The sequence below is a fragment of the Zingiber officinale genome, chromosome 8A (assembly GCF_018446385.1).
Source record: "Zingiber officinale cultivar Zhangliang chromosome 8A, Zo_v1.1, whole genome shotgun sequence".
NCBI classification, from domain to species: domain Eukaryota; kingdom Viridiplantae; phylum Streptophyta; class Magnoliopsida; order Zingiberales; family Zingiberaceae; genus Zingiber; species Zingiber officinale.
The window spans coordinates 3,301,775-3,326,856 of record NC_056000.1 but is presented as its reverse complement, the minus strand read 5'-3'; the positions used below and the strand labels follow the sequence as shown (position 1 = coordinate 3,326,856).

At 37.2% G+C, this 25,082-nt stretch overlaps 2 protein-coding genes and 2 pseudogenes across 4 annotated transcripts; 3 read left to right on the top strand and 1 right to left on the bottom strand.

Moving 5' to 3' along the window:
• The window catches only part of LOC122009669, a 47,201-nt pseudogene extending 34,707 nt beyond the window's left edge, over positions 1–12,494 (top strand).
• LOC122011945 lies at positions 253–3,425 on the top strand (annotated as a pseudogene).
• A 1,396-nt stretch (positions 12,495–13,890) lies between the features above and the next one.
• On the bottom strand, positions 13,891–15,176 carry LOC122009668 (MYB-like transcription factor EOBII). Its single transcript, XM_042565922.1, has 3 exons — positions 14,789–15,176; positions 14,570–14,699; positions 13,891–14,179 (listed from the first exon to the last, which is right to left on the bottom strand). Exons 1-3 carry the CDS (start codon positions 15,021–15,023, stop codon positions 13,891–13,893), a joined length of 654 nt encoding a protein of 217 aa, XP_042421856.1. The 5' UTR covers positions 15,024–15,176.
• A 1,770-nt stretch (positions 15,177–16,946) lies between these two features.
• Positions 16,947–24,168, top strand: LOC122012097 (glutamine--tRNA ligase-like). 3 transcript variants are annotated; one of them, XM_042568546.1, is made up of 23 exons: positions 16,947–17,080; positions 17,229–17,276; positions 17,374–17,445; positions 17,600–17,699; positions 18,872–18,967; positions 19,404–19,465; positions 19,560–19,658; positions 19,740–19,832; positions 20,368–20,520; positions 20,589–20,644; positions 20,962–21,052; positions 21,116–21,202; positions 21,350–21,547; positions 21,627–21,725; positions 22,251–22,382; positions 22,460–22,596; positions 22,843–22,942; positions 23,021–23,116; positions 23,207–23,307; positions 23,379–23,481; positions 23,558–23,647; positions 23,739–23,868; positions 23,962–24,168. In XM_042568546.1, exons 2-23 carry the CDS (start codon positions 17,274–17,276, stop codon positions 24,081–24,083), a joined length of 2,220 nt encoding a protein of 739 aa, XP_042424480.1. In that variant the 5' UTR covers positions 16,947–17,080; positions 17,229–17,273; the 3' UTR covers positions 24,084–24,168. The 3 variants fall into 3 exon arrangements, with proteins under 3 accessions (XP_042424480.1, XP_042424482.1, XP_042424481.1); XM_042568547.1 differs by having other exon boundaries at positions 16,958–17,047; XM_042568548.1 differs by having other exon boundaries at positions 17,229–17,445; positions 17,600–17,695.
• Positions 24,169–25,082: the final 914 nt, after the last annotated feature.

The window sequence follows — 25,082 nt, the reverse complement described above, 5'->3', positions numbered from 1 at the left end:
AAACCGTTGTCTATTAGTGATTTTTATGGGTCAAAGACAACGCTTCGTAAAAAGCGTTATCTATTAGTCTTTTTTTTTAATGTGTATGACAACGATTTTTAAAAAGCGTTGTCTACTGTCAAGTTATCATCTCAATCTTAAGTGATCTAGACAGCTTATCTGAAGATCTGACGGCTGGATCTTCATCCATCTTCATCACAATATGGACGGCCCAGATTAAAGGAGAAGAAAACTTCGTTTCCTTTTACCCATGCGAAGACACAGTGCTGGTGATTCCTTTCTGTTCGCGACATCTCCTCTCTCGCGGCTAGGGCACGCGACCTCCTACTGCCGGCCGTCTCTTCTTCCTCACCACCGGCCGGCAACTCTTTCTTCTCTTCACTGCCGCCGGCCGGACCTCCATAGCCCATGCACCCTTCTTGATTCCAGCGACGACAGCAGCAAGCACCGACGATGACTCCAAGCATCCATCTCACCTGTACGCCATGTGGTTGAAGCACATCGATGCATCATGGGGGTTCTCTGTCTCAGGTCCGAAAGGCTATTTCCTTTTCGCTATTCCCCGTCCTTTCCGTCTCCTTCAAAGTTGGCCTTTTGGTTGAACATCTCCCGCTCTCACCGACAACACCGTCTCGTCTCCTGCGCTTCCAATCCACCCGACTACAGTGCCGCCTCGGCGCAGGTGGACATGTTCCGCGGCCGGGACGGTGTCTAGTCCTCTCGCCAGCAGACCGTGGTCGTCCTCTGGGACCTCGACAACAAGTCGCCCCGTGGTCCCCCGTACGAGGCCGCCCTCGCCCTCCGCCGAGCCGCCGAACTCTTCGGCCGCGTTCTCGAGGTTTCTGCCTACGCCAACCACCACGCCTTTGACCACCTCCCCCAGTGGGCCCTCGACCAGCGTCGTGAGCGCCGCCACCTTGACGTCCTCGAGCGTAAAGGCCTGGTCGAGCCCGCCGAACCCCTACACCTGCGGCGTCTGCGGCCGCAAGTGCCGAACGAACCTCGACCTCAAGAAGCACTTCCGCCAGCTCCACCAACGCGAACGCCAGAAGAAGCTCGACCGCATGCGCTCCCTCAAGGGGAAGAAACGGCAGAGATACCGGGAGAGGTACATCGCTGGAAACTACAAGTACGAGGAGGCTGCCCGGTCTCTGCTTGCCCCCAAGACTGGATACAGCCTTGCTTCGGAGCTTCGGCGGGCAGGTGTCTTCGTTAAGACAGTCGAGGACAAGCCGCAGGCCGCGGACTGGGCGCTCAAAAGGCAGATGCAACACTCGATGTCGCGTGGGATTGATTGGTTGTTTCTGGTGTCGGACGACTCAGATTTTTCCGATATGGTCAGGAGGGCGAGGGAGGCTGATCTGAGGACGGTGGTGGTTGGGGATGGACGGACAGCTCTCGGATGCCAGGCTGATATTTTGGTCCCTTGGCTACGGGTGGAGAATGGGGAGGTCGGGGAAGAACAACTATTGCAGTCAGGATGGAACACAACCTTCTCGGAAATGGATGATTATGACGATTTTAGCGACAATGATCAAGGATCATTTTCTTCTTCGAGTTTCTATGAGGATGAAATGCCTGATTTAGACTTGATTGTCGATGAGATCGTCATTGGGAATTCCAGATTAGGTACTCTTGGCTCCTCAGCTTTCTCAGAGGAGGTGGTGGAAGATGGTGAAGGATTTCAAATCTTTGGATCACCGAAGAGTAATGACCATTTGTTCTTCCATAGCGAGGAAGAGGACAGTGATCCCTTCATCTGATCAACAAAAGGTTAACAGCAGAGAGGAAATAAACATTTCTTTCCTAGATGTCTAACAGCTGCCATGATATTCATCCATTTCTTTCCTAGATGTCTGACTCATTTCTTTCCTAGATGTCTGACTCAATTATTTTCCTGAGTGAGAAATAAACATAAATCTGTTAGTGAATTCTTAACATTTGTCAAGCTCTTTTCATCAAACCACGCAATAGTCTATCAAAGGTAAGGATAGCTGAAAAATGAAATGCTATTGTTCATAGGAAAACCATTTGGATGTTGATAGGTTAGCTGATTGAGTCTTTGCTATTTTAGAGCTTTATGTAGATTTCATTTCATGCTTTAGGTTTCATTCTATGTTTTTCTTCATGTTGTCTTTCATATTGAGTAATGTTTTATGTGAATGTTAAGTGCTTGTATTAATTTGACCTCCTATGTTTCAATGTGCACACATTATGATTTCATTGACTCATGCCCATCAAGTGTTTGATTAAATGTCTCTACCATTATATAGATTTTAGTTGATACATTTTCTTTAGTTTAATTCCATGTAATACTTGTTAGTTTAGTGATTTATGTTCCTATGATGTTTGTTCTTTATTTGAATGCAATTAATTTAGGTTTTGTTACATGTTCTAGTTTTTGTTTCACTAGATGTTTACTTGATGTGTTTTTACTTTCCATGCTCTAGGTTAGGTTGGATCAAAAATCCAGACTACGAATAAGTGAGTTTCCTACTTTTCCTTGCAAATTGTTGACATGCATATATAGTTTGTCATTGGATGATTATCTCATCTGTAATGAAAATATATCTATTTTCATTTATCTTTTATTTGTCTTTGGTATTAAAAGACAATAGCTTAAACTTCTTATCTTCTACTAAGAAAACAACGCTTTTTTATGCATTGTGAGACCTTACCATATGTTCAAAACAATTTGTATTGATGGATGCCTAGTGAGCATAGCTGGTGAATGTACTAGAATGTGTTTTATGCTATATGATTTGCCAAACAAAGAATGATATGCAATGAATGACAAATAATATAGTCTGTAGATGTATCTTACTGTTGCTTGTTCAATAGACGAGGACTACTTATTATCTTGTCAAACATGTGACAATGAGAAGGAATTTCAGTAATGCGAGAAGAATATATCTATGTGATTTATAGCATTAATATGCCTATTAAAGAAATGTAGCCAGTAAAATATAAAACCAATCCAAGATATCATTCTAGGTTCTATGTATAGAATCATGTGTGTCTTTGGTTGCCTTTTTTTCTTGTGCACTAATTTACCTGCCAAATTAAAGATCCATTTCTTTCTTCTGTCTTTCTCAATCCAAATTTTCTCATTATTGTATGGTGTGAACTGTGACATTTGTTTTCAACTTTAAGAGTGAAAATTTCTTTTGCATAATACTGATGGTATTGTTTTTTGTGGCAGATACACAGTGGTAGGTGTTTTGTCCCAGTCTCAAGCCGACAATCCTTTTTGATCAGTATATCTAGTAGAAGTAAGCATGCAGATCGTTGTCTTCGAGGCCGACTAGCTATTTTGTGTTTTTTTTTGTTTTAAATTCGAATGTCACTATCTACTTTGAAACAGAACTATTTAGTCTTTGTGTATAGTTGAATTCTCCTGTAAATACTAATACTTTGTAATTGAATTCTATTGTTTTGGTACGAGTTTGAAATCATTAGCCGAGCTAATTAATGTTATTTTAAATGTCAAATTCAAATCTAGACATGGGAAAAGAAAATTAATAGTTTTGTAAATATAAAAAAATGATTTTGTAAATAGATTTTTTTTATTTTTATTTTAAAAAGACAACGCTTTTAAAGCGTTGCACAAGTGTTGTCTTTGCCAAATACAACAACGCTTTTAAAGCGTTGCAAAGATGATGTTTTTGCAAAAAATACACAACGTTTTTAAAGCGTTGTTTTCGCTACAAACGACAACGCTTTAAAAGCGTTGTCGTTGAGCAGACTTTTAACAACAGTGCCTTTAACAACGCTTTTTCAGGCACAAAGACAACGCTTTAAAAGCGTTGTCTATTAGCTTTTTTCTTGTAGTGTGAATACAAGATCAGGGCAGATCGACATCGATGTCAGGTTCTTTTTGGCATTGGTGATATGGTTTGGGCTGTATTAACTCGTGACTGTTTCCCTATTGGTGAATACAACAAGCTCAAAGATCGAAAGATTGGACCTTACGAGATACTAGAAAAGATTAATGACAATGCCTACATGTTGCGACTTCCTAGCCATTTAAAAACTTCTGATGTTTTTTAATGTAAAACACCTAAGTCATTGTGCTCGGGAGCCGGATACACCCACCTTAAACTCAAGGATAAGTTCTCTTCAACTCCAAGCGACTGATGCAAGAGATAATCCAAAATTAAGATTTTTTTAAGTAGTTATCCGTTAATTAAATTTAGTTTAGTTTTTATATTTAATTTTATTCTAAATCTTAGGAACCGAGTCTTGATAGTTAATTTATCCTAAATCTTAGAGAGTAAGTCTAGTTGGTTATTTTTCTGTTTAGATTTTTTTTTTAGGATTTTGAGAGCTATATAAACCGATGCTTAGATGATGTTTGGGGACAAGTTATTTTGATATTAAATCAATTGGTTTCACTTAAGCCACGTTACGACTACATCTCTTTTGTTCTTTATTTCCCGCTCTTATTTTCTCAAGAAGGTTTTGTTTTTTAAATCTATCTTGTGCTACTTCTTATTTCGTTATTTCTCTCTTGTTTTTTCTTAATCTCTCTGTAACTTCACGCCTTAGAATAATCTGTATTCTACTCGGTGTCAGTTCGTTCTATATATTTATTTAATTCTCCTAATTATATTTATTCTCTCAAATATTAATTTAATTTACTATATTAAAAAATAAAAAAAATATGAATTCGAATTAAAAATTTTCAAATACATTAGTTAAAGAAATCAAGAATATTAGCCATCAAATACATTTAATGGTTATTTGTTGACTCACTAATGTGATTTCAAAAGTACTTTTGTATAGTATGTTTAATAAATAACTGTTTGTCTCATGGCGTAGCGAGACGATGGATGTATAATATTTTTAGCGTAATAGTCAGAAGTTGATTTTCAGAAATTGATGATCTGAGGTTTATCCTACCATGTGCCTATGACTTGTATATCTATATGTACCTCACTTCATATCCATAGCGTCAGTACTAAAAGGACCATTAATGTAGCCTTGTACCTCCCTCCATATTTATAGGGTCGGTACTAAAGTGGTCGTTAAGGTAGCGGATTTATAATTTTTTTAATAAACAATTTAAGCATTTAAAAAGAAAAATAAAGAATAATTAAATTGAGAAAAATAAAAATTTTATATAAATAAATAATTGCATTTATTGCCCTAATAAATAGCACATGTGCAATACTTAATCGATGTATTTAACCATGTTACAAAACTGTCGTCTGGTGGTCCCTTTTGAGTTAGAACAATACAAGATTGTAAATTTTGAATAATCATATAAAATAATGAAAAATTAATTAAATGTTTTCCGATTGAATAAGAATAATTGTGCGAGTTTTAGAATATAATAACTGTGGCTTCTTTAATTCAAGGTGTTTCATCAAATAAAAGGTCTCCTAAAATTTTGATAATCGAGTAAAATACAAGTCATCTGATGTAATTGTTATATATTTTCAAAATATTAGTATTGATAATAAATGTAAAGAAGATAATCTCTAATAAAATTAATATCATGTTTTGAATAAACTCTAGGGCAATTTATTTAATATTTAAATTACACATTTTATATATATATATATATATATATACAACAAAAACAGTAAAAGATGATTTTATTTATTATTTTAGATTGTAACATCTACTTTTATGCACTTTAGATCCTCTATCTTTATTTCTTTATTCCTCATGTCTTATTATCGATCGTACTAATCAAATTAAATTTCAAAGATACTTTGTACATCATAAGGATACTGTATATATTTTAAAGATGTCATCATGCTTTAAATTCGATCGACAATGGGACATAAGAGAGAAAAAAAAAAATGAGAAAATGAGGACCGAGGATCTGAATTAGCTTTTATGGTATTATTCATTTATGAAGCTAGCGTACTTGTCGACGATCTCCGAGATGAACTGGCTCAGCTTCTCCGGCGTCGACATCATCGCCATGTGGTCGGCCTCCTCGATCACCCTCACCTCGTTCACCGGGTAGTTCTCGATCATCCACCGCTGGAAGCTCGCCTGCAGCCCCTCGTCCTTCTCGCACACGACGAACACCTTAGCCACCGAGCCATACCCCGACGCCGAGAGCGGCGACAACGAGTCCAGTTCCTTCGCGAACAGGGAAGACGGCCTCAATTGTTCTTCGGTGGAAGATCGTTCATCATCGCCGTTGTTGAAGTGTGCACAGCCGGTACCTATGCTGCTGTCCACTGGTTCTGGGGGTTCTGGAGCCGGAAATTGTGACGGCAGGGAGAATTAGAAGAGGAGAAGTCATCACCCATTCCGCCTCATTTCAGTCAGCAATTCTTCATCTGTTCAGTACAATTGTTGGGTTGTTTCTTTCCTTTAAAGTTTTCATGTGTTGGTTGATTTGTTGAGTTAATCATTTGGTTGTATGATTGTTGGTTGTTGAGTATGTTAAATGCTTGTATCGAATTGAACTCCCTTGTTAAGGTTTTATGCATTAGTTTCAATTTGATGAATGCTCACAACATGTTCGGTAAAATGCCTCAACCAATTGTGCTATTCTAATTGATGTTATTTCTTTAGTGTAATTCCATGCAATGCTTGTTAGTTTAGTGATTTATGTTTCTTTAAGTTCTAGTTTTTCATTTGAATGCAATTAGGATAGATTAGCTTAGGTTTCTTTAATGCTTCGTTCCATGCTTAGTTTTGTTATTGTCTTACTTCATGTTGACTTTTAGTTCCTTGTAATCGCAGTTTAAGTTAGACTTAACTCTCATTTATGCATTATCTTTTGTCCATTAGGATTAGATTTTATCATTTGCTTGCTATTTCGTATCATAGTGTTAGAACTCAAACCCAAACCCCCAGTTTCATATCAAAAATCCAAAAGTCATAACCAATCCTGAAGTTGTCATCCTATCGTTACATTCTTTGTGAGACGACCCGAGTCATTTCTATACTACTTTAGTGTAGAGGGGTTCGGTAACTTTAATTGTAATTTGATAAGCTCCCGTAGCACGACACTCGAGCTCATATCAGGCAACGAACTTGGTGACTTTGGAAGAAGAAGAGACAGCAATTCTGGTAGCTGGAATTTGTAGGAGCAGCCATTCTTGGAAATCTGTTATGTGCCGAACAAAACTTGGAAAAAAACTTGCTATTTGGCTGGTTAAAAGATGGCTAAATAGAGACAACACTTGATGGAGGAAGGCAGCTATAACGCTGCTGCTGTTGTAAAGGAGGAGAGGAGGGAGAAGGTTTGCTAGCTCTAACATTGCTGGAAGAAGATAAAAAGAGGGTAGAAGCTTGTTGTCCTTGAAATTAATGAAAAGGAAAGAGATGTTGCTCTTGCTAAGGGAAAAACAGGAAAAGAAAAGAAGAAGAAGAAGAAGAAGAAGAAGAAGAAGAAGAAGAGGTGGAATGTGTTACTGCTATTGAGAAGTTTTCTAGATTGATCTCGAAAGAATGGGGAGGAGGTGACAAAAGAAGAATTGTTGCTGTGAGGAGGGATTGAAGCTTGCTACTATTGATGGAGCAAATTTCAATAATGCTTCTTTGGCTTAGATGTAGTGGTTGAATAGCTTAACAATTGATTTGAAGGAAGACAAATGATGCCAAGATGTTGAGGATCTTAGAAAGAAGGGAAGAGTGGCGATGTGAAGGATTTGAGAAGCTCAATTAAATAGGTGAAAGAAATAGTAGTAGAGAAGAATTAAAAGTAGAAAAAGAGAAAAAAAGAACGGGAATTAAATCAAAATTAGAAGAGCATGGGACAATCCAAAACAAAGTAGATGAAAGAAATAGAGAATAGAGATTTTTGTTTTTGGTGGCTTCAGTGGCTCAAAGGAAAGGAATTGTTGGCCTATTGCGGGAAAAGAAAACATCAACAAGCTCTGCTGCATGCTCGAAGAAAAAAAATTAAGGGGGAAAAAGAGGAAGAAATTGAAATTGACGAAGAATGAAGTTGGTGGGAAGATGTTGTTGCTGGAAAAATTAAGGGAGAAAAAGATTAAGAGGAAGAAATTGAGGAAGAAGGAAGTTGGTGGGAAAATGTTGTTACTGGAAAAAAATGGCAATTAAATTGATGATGCAGCAATGAAGAAGAGAACAAAGAGACGGGAAATTTGTTCCTATTGCTTGTCGGAAAAAGAGAAAGGCGAAGAGGCTTACTGCTCATATTGCTAGAAAACAAGGAGAGGAGAGAAGAGGAGAGAAGTGAGTTGTTGCTGGAAGCTGGGCTGATTTGGAGTGGAAAAAGAAAAAAGAAACTGGAAGAAATAGGGAAGAGGAAGGGTGGTGCATGGAAAATAGAAGAAGAGGAGACGGCAGGTTGGGCATGATTGTGAACATTGCGACCGATGTTGGTGGACTGGCTCTAGTGACAATGGGGCTAGGGCACCGTGATCGTGGCCTTAACACTTCTTCAATTATACAACCAATCAATTATTCTAAGACAATGACCACCAGTAGAGAAAGAGAAGACTATAGTCTTGCTGTTACTGAATTTTTGGAAGAGCACACTGAACTTGGTGACAATGGAAGAAGAAGAGTCAAGCTGCAATTCTGGTGGTTGGAAATTTTTGCTGGAGCAGCCATTCTAGGAAATCTGTTTCTATGTGCTGAGCAAAACTTGGAAAAAGAAAACTTGCTATTTGGTCGGTTAGAAGATGGCTAAAAAGAGACAACACCTGATGGAGGAAAGGCAGCTATAATGTGGATGCGGTTGTAAAGGAGGAGAGGAGGAAGAGAAGGAGAAGGTTTGCTAGTTCTAACATTGCTGGAAGAACAGGAGAAGGCAGCAGAAGAAAAGGAGAGGAAGATAAAAAGAGGGAAGATGCTTGTGGTCTTTGAAATTAAGGAGAAGGAAAGAGATGTTGCTCTTGCTACGGGAAAAACAGGAAAAAGAAACAAGAAAGAAGAAGAGGTGGAATGTGCTACTGCTATTGAGAAGAGAAGTTTTCTAGATTGATGTTGAAAGAATGGGGAAGAGGTGACAGAAGAATTGCTGCTGTGGGGAGGGATTGAAGCATGTTAGTATCGATGAAGGAGCAAATTTCAACTGTGCTTCTTTGGCTTAAATGTAGTTGTTGAATATCTTCACAATTGATTTGAAGGAAGACAATTGATGCCAAGGTCTTGAGGATCTTAGAAAGAAGGGAAGAGTGGCGATGTGAAAGATTTGAGAAGCTCAATTAAATAGGTGAAAGAAATAGTAGTAGAGAAGAATTAAAAGTAGAAAAAGAGAAAAAAAGAAGGGGAATTAAATCAAAAGTAGAAGAGCATAGGACAATCCAAAACAAAGTAGATGAAAGAAATAGAGAATAGAGATTTTTTTTTTTGTGGCTTCAGTGGCTCAAAGGAAAGGAATTGTTGGCCTATTGTGGGAAAAGAAAACATCAACAAGCTCTGCTGCATGCTCGAAGAAAAAAAATTAAGGGGGAAAACTAGGAAGAAATTGATCTTGGGAAGAAATTGAAATTGACGAAGAATGAAGTTGGCGGGGATATGTTGCTGGAAAAATTAAGGGAGAAAAAGATTAAGAGGAAGAAATTGAGGAAGAAGGAAGTTGGTGGGGAAATGTTGTTGCTGAAGGAAAAAAAAGACAATTAAATTGATGATGCAACCGTGAAGAAGAGAAGAAAGAGACGGGGAACTTGTTCCTATTGCTTGTTGGAAAAAGAGAAAGGCGAAGAGGCTATCTGGTCATATTGCTAGAAAATAGGTAGAGGAGAGGAGAGGAGAGAGTTATTGGAAGCTGGGCTGATTTGGAGTGGAAGAAGAAAAAGAGACGGGGAGAAATAGGGAAGAGGAAGAGGTGGCACATGGAAAAAAAAAGAGAGGCAGTGGTGGGTTGGGCATGATTATGAATATTGCGACCCATGTCGGTGGACTGGCTCCGGTGACAATGGGGCTAGGGCATCGTGATCGTGGCCTTCATTAGCTAGGGTTACAATGATGGAGATGGTTGCAACAAGGAAAGCACAGGCAAACTTCTTCATGCCAACCATGATGAAGGATCATGGCGAGAGGGAGAAGATAAGGGGGAAAAAACTATTGTTGTGGGTGAGAGAAGGGAAAAAAATCAATTCGAAAACGAAGGAAGGAAAAGTAAAGAAAGAAGAAAGGAGAAAGAGAAATTAAGAAGAGAAAGTAAGAGCGGTGAGGAAGGAGGAGGTGACGACAATTGTTTTGTTTTTTTTTATGGAAGAAAAAAAAACACATAAGAAAAGGAAAAGGGGAGAAAAATCATAAATCTTCCTAAGGAAAAAACCGACAGTGCACTATAGAAAAATGAAAAAAGAAAAGAGAAATAACATTAAAAGAATAGAAAAAAAGATAGAAGAGCAAGGCACGATGGAAAGGGGCAAGGCGCGATGGAAAGGAGGAGACCTACTAGGATAGCGAAGAGGAAGGCCTGTTGTTGCTGCTTGTTGAAAAGAGAGAGTGAAGGTGGGGAGGATGTTAGACTTGCTATTACTGGAAGAGGAGATTGGCGTGCATATGGTGGTGGGGCTTCTGCTGTGTGGGTGGAAGAGAAAAGGGGAAAAGAGAGGAAAGAGGAAGGTGCAAAAGATCATGGCTTTGATACCATGTTGAAATACAGAACCGTAGCACATAAACATAGAAATGACAAAATATAGTGAAAAATAAAGAGATGACAATTGCTTTTTTATTATTGATGATTGTCATAGCTAACAAACTTATTTATACATATTGCCAAGATAATATATAGAAAATGTAATGATGAACATGGAATATTATGATAAATATGATAATATTAAATATAAAAATAATTATAAATATGATTGTGATTACAATCCAAACAAAATAAGTTATCAGTAATTGAAATCAATTTGTAATTAATATTCTCGACTGTTCTTTTTGTTGTTATCACTATCTTTATTGTCATCACCCTCTTGAAGTTATTGCATTTAAACATTTCTATGCTATCACAAATACAATGCTCCTTTTATTATTTTTATTAAGTTGAAAAGCCTTAAGTGTTTAAATGTTTGATCGTTGCAGCTACTGAATGGGTAAAAGGGAAGACGATGGATGAAGTTTTATCTATTAGAAACACGTAAGTAATCCGGTCTTACTAACTCATTCTATTTTTTTACCTTACTATATGGATTGGTTGTTCTTGAGAATATATCACATATGTTTTTGAATTATATTCCTTCCTTAGTAGTTGATATAATACAATTTTGGGTTCTCTAATCCATTTGATTTTTGATATATGTTCATGCTCTGAACCAGAATTCTATCGATTATTTTCTTCTTGAATGCATGGTTCAAAAGTTTAAGGTTTGATTGCAAATCAAAGTGTTTTTAAGTGCTACCAAAAACAAGTGGAGATTATCAAGCTTGCCTACGGATGCTTGTGATTTGAGACTTGGTTCCACTTGCTATGGGCTACTTATTGGGGCAGGGTTTTTTTTGTCAAGTATTCACTTATTAGTGCTTAGAGGTAAATTCTTATGATTGTTAAGCTAGATAACTTTTAAAGAATCATCCTGCGTGAGAATCTTAGGATGTGTGTTTATCTGGAGGATCAACTAGTTGGGGGAATTCTAAATCTTGTATTGACTCATGTAATTGATTATTTTGCATGCTTGTTCATATAGTTGCATATCATCCATTTCCAGGTTGTAGTTGATAAGCCGTAACTTAATAGTTGAACTAATCAAAGCTGTCTTAAGCTTTAGGGAGAAGTTGACACTTGGACCAAATAAAATTTAGGTCATTCACAGTTCACACCCTCTTGGAATGATTTCGGGAAGTTGTTTGTCTTTTAACAGTTCACTCCCTCCAGCCTTGTCTGTTTAAATTTTTCTTCTTTTCTTAGAAAATAAAATTGAAAAATAAATAAATATTAAATTGATCCAAATTTTGGTGCCAGTTTGAATTTGGCATTTTGAACTTATTTCAAGGTTGGCAATCAATTCTAACTGAGGGAAGCTGCTTCCATATTGGTTGAATCCCGAGACCATCAGTTTTGTTTAATTTTCTTTATACAATTCCTGATAGATACCACACTTGCACTGATTTTGGATCTGGCTCTGTATTCTGCTTAACTATGCCCCAGCAAGTTCGAAATGTTTGAGACTCCCAAGTACAATTTCTGTATTAGTACAAGAAACCACCCCAGATGTGCGCATACGCTGACACTTGGGATTCCTACAGGGAAATTGCCAAACACCTTTCACTGCCTGCAGTTAAGCTGCACTGCAAGCATGCTTGGTGAAGATGCAATCAAGGCCGCAGTGAGAGATTATGAAGCAAAGAAGTCCAAACACTCTCAGTATGTTGAAACCGACCAAGTTGACAGTGCAGCTCAGCCTTAATGCATTGGCAGTGTACATCTTAATGGAGTGCTGTAGGTTTTTTTTTTTTCTTTTTCTTTTTCCTTATCTTTCCCCTTTATCTTTGTGCAACAGTTGGGTAATGGCTTCCAAATCTACTAATGTAAATTTCAGCTGTTTTAAGAGTTTTACTTTGTGGTATATGGTTATGATCCACATTGGTGGTTTTCATTTGAGTTTTATAGATGGATAATACTTTCATTTCCATAACTTCAACTCGCTTAAGATTGAGTGGATCAACTAACGAGATGCCCCCAAAACTCGTGACTTTCAGGCTGGTGCGGGAGCTTTAAGGCCCGATCTAAGCTTGTTACTAGATGAACCTACCAGAAGGAAGTTGTAGAAGTATGAAAAATGGGAAGTGTGAAATGCAGTTTCAACGATATAAAAATGAGTGGCGTTGCTGAAATTGACAGACGCGAAAGTCTTAAGAGTTTCAACGGTGCAGGTACATAATTGATCAGGAACATGTGGGTGGATCAATTCGCCCCTTGCTTAGTGGTACAAACAACACAAACAGTCCATACTGACTGCTACATCACTTCAAAAGCAAGCATTCATGCAATGCAATGTAATGCAAGTCTTGTCCTTCCTGTCCCTTTCGTTTGCAATCAATCAATCCCTCATCCATCCTTATCCACCCTGCCCCTCTCTAGTCTGCACATTCCAATTCCCCTCTCGACAATCCCTTTCCGACTCTTTTCCCTTTTAGCTAACAAAACGTGGCCTTTATCCCCAACAACACACATTAAAAGCCCTGCCCGGCCACCTCATGATCAACTCTAACCATGAAACTTCACTTCCTCAGCTCAAAAACCCTGCCTGACCCTTCCTTAAATACCCAAATCCCGCACGTGCCGCGCCTCCAATTCGTGGCCACCGCGAGCTTACCCTCCCGACCGAATCCAATTTGTGGCGGATATCGACGACGTAAGATGGCGGGAGGATCTACAAACTGGAAAACAGATTCGCACGTGGTGGATTAGGCGGCGGTCGGCAATTAACCGCATACCTAACAATTAGGCTCACGTACGTTCATCGACTCTATGCGCCAAAACGGAAGGGGCCCTAAAGACGGATTCGGGTTTGCTCCAAATGGTTGGGTTCGGTATCGGCTCCAATCAAACTGGGATTTGGAAGTGCCGCCGTACGCTGCTACATCCATTCGCCAGTTGATAGTTCGAATTCAAGACTAGTTCACGTGCATTGTTTCTTTCATGGCCTACATATAATTATTCCTAGCTCATAGCAAATACAACGTTAACATTTTTATGATATCAAACATTAATTTTAGAGTAATTTTTTCGGCCATCAACACATTTTAATTAACACGCTGCGAGGATTTCAACGTATACAAGGATCGATAATAAGACACATAACAAGTGTATTTTAGAGCAATTGTCATATAGCAAAAGCTTAATTACAAAGCTAGCTAATTTGTACAACATCAAGTCGCTAGCTAGCTAGCTAGCGATCGTCCACTTCTAGTTTAATTTATATATGATCGATATATAATTCGATCTCTCATTATGGATTAATTGGCGCATTAATATATATTGTCTTCGTATTAATTTAGTAACCAGAAATCCTCCACGGACCAAAAGTTGAAGTCATCGGAGTCGTCCATGTACTGAAGATCGCTGTCGATGATGTTGCCGTTGCAAACCGGTTTAGCGCCGCCGCCCACATCTCCGGCGGCGTTGACTTGAAGTGCGCTCGTGCTGGCTTCGTCTCTGAGCATCAAGTTGTTCTTTAAGCACTCACCGTGTTTGAGCCTCTTTTGCACGCGGGTCCTCCAAAAGTTCTTTATCTCGTTGTCAGTCCTCCCTGGGAGCTGCCTCGCAATTTTTGACCACCTCGCAAGTTTGCAAATTAGAACAAAATCTTAATTAGTAACTTTATTAATTCCTTCACAGTAGAACTTGGTAATTGACATTTGATCATCTTAATATTTAATTTGTTGGTTCCTTAATTAAAATTGTAATCCTTAACGTACAAAAATCTTCTATCTTTAATTGAAATTAGTAAGAAAAATTAATAGGAACTAAATCTATCTACACCAATAGAATAAATAGAATTCCATGCACGTGCTCAATCAAATTGGTGGTTCTCCTGCGCCGGAACCCGCCGCCGGAGAATTCTGGCCACACATCGCCTCCCATTATTTTAATACCGCGCGCCCTGTCTAGCTAACCCACTCATTATATTAATACAGCGCGCCCTCCTCTTCTTGCTGGATCGCTCACCTGTTTCCCCACCTCGCGTGAAGCTCCATGATCAGCTGCTCCTCCTCCGGCGTGATGTTGCCCCGCCTCACGTCCGGCCGCAGGTAGTTCAGCCACCTCAGCCTGCAGCTTTTCCCCGTCCGGTTCAACCCTAAAATCGCAAAGAGCGGCAGAGCAGGCACATCGAGATCGAGCTTCCATTTTAAGAAACAAAAAGCTGTAAAATATATATATATATACCGGCAGAGCGAGCGATGTTGTTCCAGACGCCTTCGCCGTGGTTGGAGATGTAGTTGACGAGGGTGAGGTCTTCCTCCATGGTCCATGGGCCCTTCCGCACCTCCGCCTCCTCGCTGCTGCTTATTCTCTTGTCCATCCCGATGGCTTCCTCCACCATGAATTCACAGCTAGCTGAGATCAGGTAGATACTCTGCAGTGACAGAGAGCAGTTGTGGTAGTTGACGAGGTGCAGCATGAAGAGATGTATATACACATGCTGATGAGAGTAGTGAGAAGGAGAGGTCAGTAAGATATATGTATTTATAGGGTTAATTTTATTGTCTCATTCGAAGCTTTAAGCTCTCACTCTGATTAGAATGCATGCTCCAAGTTAATTAAAGGTGTGGTAATGCTCTGAGAAGAGAAGTTATAAGTTTTAGTCTCAATGAAATATCTTTCGAAGTTTGGTGGCTGTCACTTGTGAGGAGGAGATTCCTCTTGAACTAATTAAAGACCACTTTTTAAGAAGTACTTTATATTGTGTACGCGTATTCGATATGCATATGGTTTAACTGTGGAGTTTTGAGAAAAATAGTTGACTTTTGTTTAGTGCAACTAAAATCTTTGAACTCAACATTCAGAGTTAGCCGACGAGTGTAATGTTTTAATTAATTTCAACATGAAGACATGTGAGAACGTACGATTGTCGTTGGCTGATCTGTCTGAAAGTGAAAAAGATTATGTGCTGGCTGAGTCGACCGTGAGAAGATGAAGGCCTTAGGAATCTATGCACACCAAAGAATCAACAAATAATGTTAGAGTCAGAATTAACAAGTAGATTTTTATAGAGGCATTCCGACACAAGTTAAAATAATATTTTCATGAGAAAAGTGGAATTGAAGATGAATAATAGAATAATAGTCCGGATATATGACTAGGAATCAGTCTACTTGATTAATCAAGATGATCTCTTTTTATACTCTCTCTCATAATCCTGCAATAATGAGATGACAAAGAATATCTAATGTCAGAATATGTCGAGTAAAGAAAGGGTGCGACTATCTTTAGAGGAAGGTTCCATTGTGTGCATATGTCAAGATAGAGGAATATTTTTTTAGAGACAACCGTTATTTTCTAACAAATTGTTACGATTCTCTGACACTGTTATCTCCTGAAGGAAATACGACTGACCCTAGGGTCGACCGACTGTATATTGGGAGACTTACACAGAGAAAGTAAAGAGCTAATTAAGTCCCGAAGGCCCAATCAATTATGGGGCCGACCAATGGTATACTGAGAAACTTACCTTTGAAGAGTAGGAGCTAAGTCTTAAATGTCCAACTTGCTTTGAGGCCGACCTGCTATATGCTGAAAGTCACGTCCAGGAGAAGTGAGGAATTGAGTCTATAGATCTGTCCGGCTATAGATCTAACCGGATGGGAGATTTGCGCAAAAGAAGTAAGGAACTTAGTCCCGAAGGCCCAACTAGCTTTGAGACCGACTAGCTGTATATTGAAAGACTTGTTCTTGAAGAGTAGAGAACTAAGTCTCGAAGGTTCAACCAGCTCTCGAGTCAACTGGCCTGTTATATGATAAGAGTCACACCTAAGAAAAGTGAGGAACTTAGTCTGTAGATCCGACCGGCTCTCGGGCCAGACAGATTTATTCTAGAAGTTGTGCCTAGGAAAAGTGATTCGCTCGATCATGTATCCCTTAACTTTAATCACCACCTCACCTTAACTAGAACTACCACTTCATCTTAACTTCAACCCTAACTTTTGAAACTTAGCTATCTTATTCACCGCAGCTATTAAGTAGATGCATGACTTCAATCAGCAAGAGTGCATTGTTAATTAGTATATATGTTTATTGTAGATAAGTGATGAACATGGAAAGGGAAAACAATATTATGGAATGTCTCTTCCATCCTAAACCATCTTCTTTTATTAGGTGGATTGTTGCTTTGGGCCCTCAAACGATGAGGCATTAAGTGTGTGTCTATATATATATATATATATATATATCGACATTAATTGTAGATGAATGTAATGTAAGGATGTGTAGTTACAAGGTAGCGGATATTTCAATTCTTTGGAGGTGCTTTTAGGAAAAGTGAGGCAAAGGAATTTTCGATGAGAAATGATATAAAAATATATAATTAATTTGCATCGTCGTCTTTCCCCCGCTAGTTGACTTGCTGCGAAGATGGATCCCCTCAGCCTGTTCCTGTCCATTGGATTGAATCAGAGGACGGCGGAGAACGCCCTCGTCAACCGAAAGGTGACCGCCAGCCTCACCGCCGTGATCAAGGAGGTCATTTCTTCTTGATTATCACCTTCTTGTTCTGTTTCGTACGTGAAGTTGTTTAACCGCGGTTGTTCGGATTTTTGTGCCGTATTTTGTCTGTCGGGAAGTTTGTAATCTTTCAAGAAACTTACCGATTTCGTGCCTTTCATTGCAGGCCGGCGTTGATTGATGCAGCAAGACAATCGGAAACCTTCTTTACATGGTATTTCTTCTCTTGTTTATTCTGGGAAGTGTTTGAGCAGCTAAATAGGGCTTTCTGTATGCGATTGTATTTTGGATTGTTTTGTTGCGCGAGATAGGTTGCGACGAAGTGCCCAGCTAACGCACTAATTCACCGGCCTACGCTGGTTCGGTATATAGTTTCATCAAAGGTACTGCTCCTTGGCTCTGTTGCACGCAACTAAATCTCCAGTGTGAATTATGGGCTGCAAGGCTGCATATCCTTAGTTGATTTTTTTTTTCATATGTTCATGGAAAACAAGTATTCATATAATAGAATGATCTTATTTTTTATTTTTCTTGCAGATTAAAAACCAGGTCCAGCTAGATGCAGCTTTAGCATTTCTAAGCAGTATTGAACCTGAAACTTTCAAGTTGAATGAATTTGAAGAAGCTTGTGGTGTAGGTACTAGTGTTATTACTTTGAATGACGTTTGACCTGAAATCCTTTTGTAACTTTTACAGTGAATTTCTACATTTACATAGCAATTTTCTCTTTTCCTACTTTGCATTGTAATTTGGAAGAGACTTTTACTATCAAATTTCTAGAAACATTAAACCAAAATCTATCTTGACTTTAGTATCCTTTGAGGAATATTACTAACGGTGATATATTACCGATCTTTCTTATGATACTTTACCATTAATGATGTATTGTTTTGCTAAATATAACATGAATCAATACGGTCTTGTTGGTTACTATCATGGATTCCTTTTCACTGTTTATTTCTATTGGGTGTATTCCCGTCAGTCTGCATCTTTAAAATTAATTACTAATTGTCATTTCCTAATTTCTTTCAAAGGTTTAAATATGTTTACCTTGCTAGATTTCTTGATTTTTTTCTCTTACAATTTCTTAAATTAAATGATTGCACACTAATACAAGTCTCAATTGTTATGACTGCTCGTGTTCTCATGCAAATTGTGATCTGAGAAGTCAATCATAGTATGTTTTTCTTATCAGACACTACAATTTTACATGCTCAACAACTCTCTCTTATGGATTAAAGGTTGACGTAGGAAACACTTGAATTGAGTTCAATTGTCTGTTTGACTTGATGAAAACTTAAAAGAGTTGGAAGAGTATTTAGTCCTTTTAGATGTATTTATTATTTTGGCACACTAAATATTCTTATACTGACTGAAAAGCTAGAGTTAGAAGCACAATTAAATTTCAGATGCTTTAGTTTTTTGTAAGACCAGTCAACATATGCATATTGACTGACAAGTTATGAAGTTGAAAGAGTAGTTAGACTTTCATCTCTTTTAGGCTTTTTTTCACAATCAAAATATCCATAATTCCAAGCAATCAATATTTTTTTTAGTTGTCCAACCTTAATTAGTTTACTCAGAATATATAGCAAAAGATCATTGTAGCCAACATGTTGTAGTAGTTTATAGTATTTTCATCACTTAAAATTTCTTGAGGTAATCTTTGCTCATAATGTATATTTTTCGTGTTATATCTTTATAAAAGAGTATCTTTCTGGGTTTAGCTTGTGAATTATAACTTTTTGGTGGAAGTAGAATTTTCAGTTTCTAACTATCCCCCCAATCTTGCTGTGTGAATCAATGCAGGAGTGGATATTTCGAGTGAAGAGATTGAGTCATCAGTTAATGCTGTCGTTGAAGAAAATATGAATTCGATATTGGAACAACGTCATCGTATCAATGGTTTGTTCTTTTTTCCATCTTAGTTTTTCCCCCTTCCAGTTATTACCTTGTACAATTATTTTTATAATTTAAAAAGATATAAAAATTTCTGAACAGAAAAGGTATAAAAGTTGATCTAAACAAGTCAACTCATGATTGCCATAAAATCCTTTCTTATGAATTGCTGATTCTTTTCATTGTGCGTCTCTAGTAATGTGATTTAGCCTGCCATGTTAGTGAGTACCTATATCCACTTAATGTGTGCTGACTCTGTATGCATTATCATAGAAAATTATCTTTCCATAGAATTACTAGGCGTGCCTATTCATTTATATACATGTATATTTTCATTTCCATTTCATGAAATTTGTTGTTTTTCTTTTTGAAAACTTTCTCCTCAAATTGTTACCATGTACATTTGTGATTTTGTGTTTGATTGCTTCTTGTTCAAAACCAGTCGGCAATCTATGTGGTCAAGTCAGAAAACATCACCTGTGGGCCGATGCCAGAATTGTGAAGGTAAGGAATAGAACACACAGGTCCTTAGCAAATTTTATTTTAATCATTAATGTCATTATATTTTTTTTCTTAGTTCTTTTTGATAAATCAACAGGAATTGATTGATCAGAAGCTTCGAGTGATTCTTGGTGAGAAGACAGCTGAAGATGATAAGGAACCTCTAAAAAAAAAGGAACAGCCTGTGAAAGTTGAGGTAAGAATGCTATTGGCTGCTTAAAAAGAAGCATATTGTGGTCCTTGGATGATTTTTGTAGCTGTGTGCATATACTTCTAGGAAAAAGCAAGTGATGCAATTGCATGTGCTCCAAGTGTGGAGGAGGAAGTGAATCCATTCTTGATATTTCCAGAACCTGCTGAAAACTTTAAGGTAACTTCCTCAATATCTTTCTGATCAAATATCTTGAATCAATATCTAGTTGCATTTTCCTCAGCTTAGCTGTTCATATCTGATCCAAATTTTAATCTGTACATGATTGTTTAACTTTTGTCTTATCATGTGCTGCATCTGTATTCTAGTCCTTTCTATTTCATTGCTAGACGAAAGGTGATAACTAGGCCCATTTTTCTAATCTGATATGCATAGTTGTACTAGTCAGAAATAGTACTTTTCTTGTTCTTGTGCTATTCTGTCAGTATATTATCTAGATCCATAAATGAGTTATCTCTGTCATAAATATAAGCATTGCATTACGAGTGAAGAATTATGGCTAGAATTTATGTTTTATGCCTTTTTTTCTGATCATAATGAGAATTTTCCTTTCTTATTTTAGTAGACAACTACCAACAGTACTTTATGAGGAAGTTGAAAGATCTGCTCAAGCTTTGACTTCTTTCTTCCACAATTTGCTTCACTGGTGGCATGATAAGTTCTCTATGGTTGCTTTTCTGCTTTGAAATCGCAGGTTCACACACAGATATTTTTCAGTAATGGAGACATCTGGAGAGCTTACAATACAAAGGAGAACCTGGAAAGACATCTTAAGTTTACTGGTGGGAAGGTTTTCACTCGTTTCCCTCCCGAACCTAATGGATATCTACATATTGGCCATGCTAAGGTAGAATAATTCTGCTTACTAAGGTATTGTTTGGTGTCTATTTTTATATTTATGTTTTGCATCTTCAGGCACTGTTTATTGATTTTGGTTTAGCAAAAGATAGGGGAGGGTCATGCTACTTAAGGTAAGGAATACATCTCTTCACTTTTATATAGTGTTAAACATTACTTTGCTTTTCTGCTTCTGCATTTAAAATAACAATTGTGGTCCTGATAAATTTTTAGGTATAATCTGTGTCAATTTTGGGTGCCTCTTGTTTGTCTTCCTTGAAATGAAAATTTGGTTTGTAAATTAACCACTGTTTATTTGTATGTGGTGGTCGAACAAATTCTAGTCTGGATTAGAATAGTAGCTACATATTAATTTTCTGTTTGATGTAGATATCATGTGTATATATCCCTAATTCATCATAGTAGTTTTGCTTGCTGTTGTGCCTTCTAGGTTCGATGATACAAATCCTGAAGCTGAAAAGAAAGAGTACATGGATCATAACCAAGAAATAATACAATGGATGGGTTGGCAGCCTTTCAAAGTTGGTATCTAGTTTCTTTTATTATAATTTTCTACATTATCAAACTGGTATTTGTTTTATCAGGTTACCCACACGAGTGACTACTTTCAAGAATTGTATGATCTAGCAGTGGAATTGATACGCAGAGGCCTAGCATATGTTGATCATCAGGTATGTTTATATTTGTTTGCAATATGCTTGCAAAGTATATTAACATTGTTACTGAAGAAAGTATAATATTTCTCATTACTAGATTGTGAGGAGTGAGATAAATATGTACGAAAATAACTGCTAGTTTTACTTTATTTTTCTCTCCAGACTCCAGAAGAAGTAAAGGAGTACAGAGAGAAGAAAATGAACAGCCCATGGAGGGATAGACCTATTGCAGAATCTTTGAAGTTATTTAAAGACATGAAAAGAGGTTTGATTGAGGAGGGAAAAGCTACACTCAGACTGAAGCAAGATATGCAGAGTCATAATAAGAATATGTATGATTTGATAGCGTATCGTATTAAGGTGAGATATTTTCTCTTAAACACAATTGATACTTTTAGACTTAATAATACTTAATTTCTATTCCGCTAACTCTGTACAGTTTGTTCACCATCCTCAAGTCGGCGACAAGTGGTGTATATATCCTAGTTATGACTATTCTCACTGCATAGTGGATTCACTGGAAAATGTTACACATTCAGTAAGTGTTCCTTCCACAATCTATTCAAGCTTTACCATCACAGAGTATATTGGATTTGTAATTAGTAAATCATAATGGATTGCCATTGATTAATCTGTCTGCTACGCTTAAGCATTCCATATGCCTTTTAATACTGACATTTGTGCAGTGGACTATTATTGCTTTCATGATCATATGAAGTTCTATTTGGTTGGGTTTATGTCTTTGAATGCCCTATGTTGCACCAATGATACCTGATGCTCACTGAATGTAAGAACATTAATTAAGATCCTCTATCAATTACCCTTTTCAAATTTGGTTGATATCTTGAGGGGAATCTGACCTTGATGCCCTCCACTACTGAAACAAGATAAGACAATTTAGAAATTAAAAGAGTAACCATTGACTTGGTAGCACATGAACATTATATGGTCCAAATAGTGAAGTAGCATCTATCAGGCTACCTTATTCTATGTCCTATTAGTGACAAACCCTTTTCTCTAATGTCTTGCTACATTGTTATATGAAATGTTTGCTGTTTTGTAGCTTTGTTCGCTTGAGTTTGGCATCCGCCGTCCTTCATACTACTGGTTACTTGTTGCTTTAGGCCTTTACCAACCATATGTATGGGAGTACTCACGTTTAAATGTTACAAATACTGTCATGTCTAAGCGGAAGGTCCGTTGATTTTCTGTCCTCGGTGATTAGCACAATTTACTTATGTTATCATCTAGTAATGAATCATCCTATTGCAGTTAAAGCGACTGGTAACAGAAAAGTGGGTTGATGGATGGGATGATCCCCGTCTAATGACATTAGCTGGGCTGCGACGACGAGGAGTCTCTTCAACAGCAATCAACTCTTTTATCAGAGGAACTGGAATTACTAGAAGGTTTAACTTGAATTTCATCTACTAAACTTCCTGTCATTTGCAGCTTTAATTATGCTGTAGGCCTTGTGTCTGACCTTCTAACAAGGCAACTGTTAGTGGATTTCATTCAGGACAGTCATCAGTAACTGAACAATTTTTATGATAATGTTGTACTCTCAGTGGAATATGTATGATAATCAACTTAAAATTTAGTGTTTTAATGGCTTGGCAAATCTTAGTAGTTACTCTCTAAATATTACTATACAGTGATAATAGTATGATACGAGTTGATCGCCTTGAATACCACATTAGAGAAGAGCTCAACAAAACTGCACCTAGAACTCTGGTGGTTTTACATCCTCTAAAGGTATTCCAATTCCATTGTGAGAGTCTTTCTTGTCGTATATTATATCATTAATCCTTGATTTTGGAATCTTTACTGCAGGTGATGATCACAAATCTCCATCCTGATTCAGTAATAGATCTTGATGCAAAGATGTGGCCTGATGCTCCATCAAATGATTCTTCTTCATATTACAAGGTATACCATTAGTCAGAATGGATGCTAACCATGAAATTCATAATTGTTTCCAATCTTTCCCTCTGCATAATGTGGACACTCTCACAACAGGTTCCGTTTACAAATGTCATTTATATAGAGCAATCAGATTTTCGTCTCAAGGATTCAAAAGATTTCTATGGCCTCGCACCTGGAAAAACAGTTCTTCTCAGGCGAGTGTTAAAATTTTAGCTTTGCACTCAACAAAATGATACTATAAATTGATATGAAGTTTAAATTGCAGATATGCGTTCCCTATAAAGTGCACAGAAGTAATACTCGGGGATAATGGCACTGTCCTCGAGATTCATGCTGAGTATGACCCTTCAAAAAAAACAAAACCAAAGGTTTGCAAACAACATGCTTTGGTTGTTGTCAGACTTAACAGCAATGGACTGAGTTTCTTCTTTACCCCAAATGCAGGGTGTTCTTCATTGGGTTGCTCAACCTTCCCCTGGTATTGAACCTCTCAAGATGGAGGTCAGGTTATTTGAGAAATTATTTCTTTCAGAGGTTAGTTTCTGTTCTTCAATCGTTCCTTCTATGCTCTTTTGACAATTTTCTGCAGTAAGTTAGCCCATCTTCGTTACGCATGGATATTTAGGATCCAGCCAAGTTGGAGGACTGGTTAGCAGATCTCAATCCACATTCAAAGGAGTTGATTCCTGAAGCATATGCAGTCCCTTCTCTCGCCAATGCTGTTTTGGGTGACAAGTTCCAGTTTGAGAGACTCGGTAAGTTCCAGTGTTGTTGTTGTTGTTGATCATGCAAAGAATTGTCACTTCATTTTAGTTCGTTTTGAATTATTTTTCATGTTCATTTCTCAGGCTACTTTGCTGTTGATCTGAACTCTTCTTCCCCTGATAAACTGGTATTCAACAGAATCATCACCCTCCGGGATTCATATTCTAAGTCTGGAAAAAGAGTAAATCTCAGTGTTTCTTACTAAATCAGTTTATATTTTTGAAATTGATTGTGTCGTTTTCATCTTCCTGTGTAAATCTGCTGGAAACGTAATGTTAAAATATGTCTGGTGTTGCATATCTTCTGGCTATTTATGTTAGATAATATAAAATAGTATAAGACTAAACATTAATTAAAAATAAAATAAATTCAAAAATAGTTTTAAAAATAAAAAGTAATTATTTCATATGATTAGGAGATTATAAATTTGCGAAAGATGATAATTTTGACTATCATGATAATATTTAAAGAATTAATAAAAAAAAATATTTTTGATATAATTTCCTTATCAAATAGTTGAATTTATTTTATTCAAATTATATATAACTTTGTGACTCCTCGTCTACAATGCTCATGTATAACTGAGTGTGCAGAACGTCCAGAGGTGATACGGACGTCTGAGTGGGCAACCACTCAAGGTATCCGAATCACTTCCAAGCGCTCTGACTACTTACTCGTCTGCAGGCTAAAAATTTCTTATTAGATAAAAATCGAAAGGGCATCCTAAATTAAGAGAAAGTGTTTCTTTTAATAAAAAAAAAATAACCGGATGTCTTTCTCATAATTTTATTCCAAAATTATTCCTGACCTAGTACTATTGTCATAGTTATCGAGTAGCTTCTATAACATCTAGAAATTACCTAGTAGTTATTACAATATATTTAGAGTGAATTTAAAATTTAAGATTTTATACTATGTAGAAATTACATAATAGCTACTAATTACTACAATATATTAAAGATATTTGGTAGCTACGGCAAGATAAAAGTTATCCATTAATTGATACAATTTGTTTAATGTGGATTTAGGATATTTAAACATGATTATTATAAAATATTATTGATTAATTTAGTTAAATTTATTTAAACTAAATTGAAATAACTTGTAAATAGTGTAGAAACTATTTTGATTCTAAATCTTAAACTTACACTATTTTGAGGAGAAACGCACTTTTGATTTTTGATTTTTTTTTAAAAAAACAAAG

Coding starts and splice junctions, on each gene's coding strand:
- LOC122012097 (XM_042568546.1), top strand. Junction 18,968..19,403: donor ACAACGTCATCGTATCAATG/GTTTGTTCTTTT, acceptor GTTCAAAACCAG/TCGGCAATCTATGTGGTCAA. Junction 19,466..19,559: donor CCGATGCCAGAATTGTGAAG/GTAAGGAATAGA, acceptor ATAAATCAACAG/GAATTGATTGATCAGAAGCT.
- LOC122009668 (XM_042565922.1), bottom strand. CDS start 15,023: ATGCTGCACCTCGTCAACTACCACAACTGCTCTCTGTCACTGCAGAGT. Junction 14,700..14,788: donor CAACATCGCTCGCTCTGCCG/GTATATATATAT, acceptor TTGCGATTTTAG/GGTTGAACCGGACGGGGAAA. Junction 14,180..14,569: donor CACGCGAGGTGGGGAAACAG/GTGAGCGATCCA, acceptor CAAACTTGCGAG/GTGGTCAAAAATTGCGAGGC.